The following is a 1,006-nucleotide window of genomic DNA, read 5'->3' as shown; positions in this document are numbered from 1 at the left end:
GCGCCCGCCACTGAGCCACCCTCCAGATCTACCCTGAAAGCCTGCCTCCTCGCTCCACTCCTTCCCCAGTTCAAGGAACCCAGGCATCCAGCGGCCCCACCCCAGCTCTGGGTAAACAGGAAGCTGGGTGAGGGGAGCAGGGGTGTGTGGAAAGTCCCAGCCAGGTGTGTGGGTCTAGGGGAGGGGGGGCCCCACCCCTGAGATATGAAAGCCCCCCTGCCCTGGCCCTGGCTCAGTCTCCATGGGGTCACTGGGGCTGGAGGGCTGGGGGAGGAGGCCCCAGGGGAAGGGCTGCCTCCTGCTGGCTGTGGCAGGAACCACCTCCCTGGTGACCCTGCTGCTGGCTGTGCCGCTCACTGTCCTGGCTGTGCTGGTGGTGGCGCCCCAGAAGCAAGGGCTGGTGAGTGGCTGCAGTCGGTGCCCAGGGGGCTTGGTGTTGCTCATGCCCGCTCACCTCTGCTGCGCCCGGGGGCCCTGTGTCACCTGCTCAGCTGGCCTGTCTGGTCGCCCCTTGGTTCTTTCCCATGTTCCTGTGATGCTGTTGCCTCCTGATGTCTCCAAGCCCCTTCCTGGTTGTCTGTCTGTCTTCTTCCTCTTCCCAAGACATACTCGGGCTCCTGTCGCTCTGCCCGTGTATCTGCCTGGCTTGCTCTCCCTTCCAGGGAGATGGGTGTTGGGCTGGGAGGTTGGGTCTCCATTGGCAGGGGTGGGGTTGGCATCAGCTACGGCTGAACTCTGGGCACTGTGACCCTCCTCTCCGTCCAGGTAGCAGAGACCACTGACCCCCGGGGGCCAGCACAGGCCCAGCAGCGACTGGGTAAGAGCGGACTGTCCCCCTCCCGCCCCATCCATCTGCATCCCGATACTCTGCTCTTCCTCCGGGAATCCCTGGGCCCTGGCGCCCTGCCCTGTCGGGGGACCAGGCATGGTGGCCGCCCTGCCCCAATCCTGGGCTCTCGCCCCTTCCAGGGCCCCAGGAGCTGCCGGAGCAGGACACAGAAAGCGA

The 1,006-nt window shown here is 65.9% G+C and overlaps 1 protein-coding gene across 1 annotated transcript in view; it reads left to right on the top strand.

Moving 5' to 3' along the window:
• The first annotated feature begins 154 nt into the window (after window positions 1-154).
• Window positions 155-1,006, top strand: part of LTB (lymphotoxin beta) — a 1,832-nt gene continuing 980 nt past the window's right edge. Inside the window, exons 1-3 of the mRNA XM_015569846.1 lie at window positions 155-400; window positions 766-817; window positions 970-1,002. Of these exons, the coding sequence (XP_015425332.1) occupies window positions 242-400; window positions 766-817; window positions 970-1,002 (244 nt within the window). The 5' untranslated portion in view covers window positions 155-241. The remainder of the gene's footprint in view (window positions 401-765; window positions 818-969; window positions 1,003-1,006) is intronic.

This window comes from Myotis davidii, unplaced genomic scaffold (genome assembly GCF_000327345.1).
Source record: "Myotis davidii unplaced genomic scaffold, ASM32734v1 scaffold1006, whole genome shotgun sequence".
Taxonomy (NCBI): Eukaryota; Metazoa; Chordata; class Mammalia; order Chiroptera; family Vespertilionidae; genus Myotis; species Myotis davidii.
This window is presented reverse-complemented; position numbering and strand designations above follow the sequence as displayed.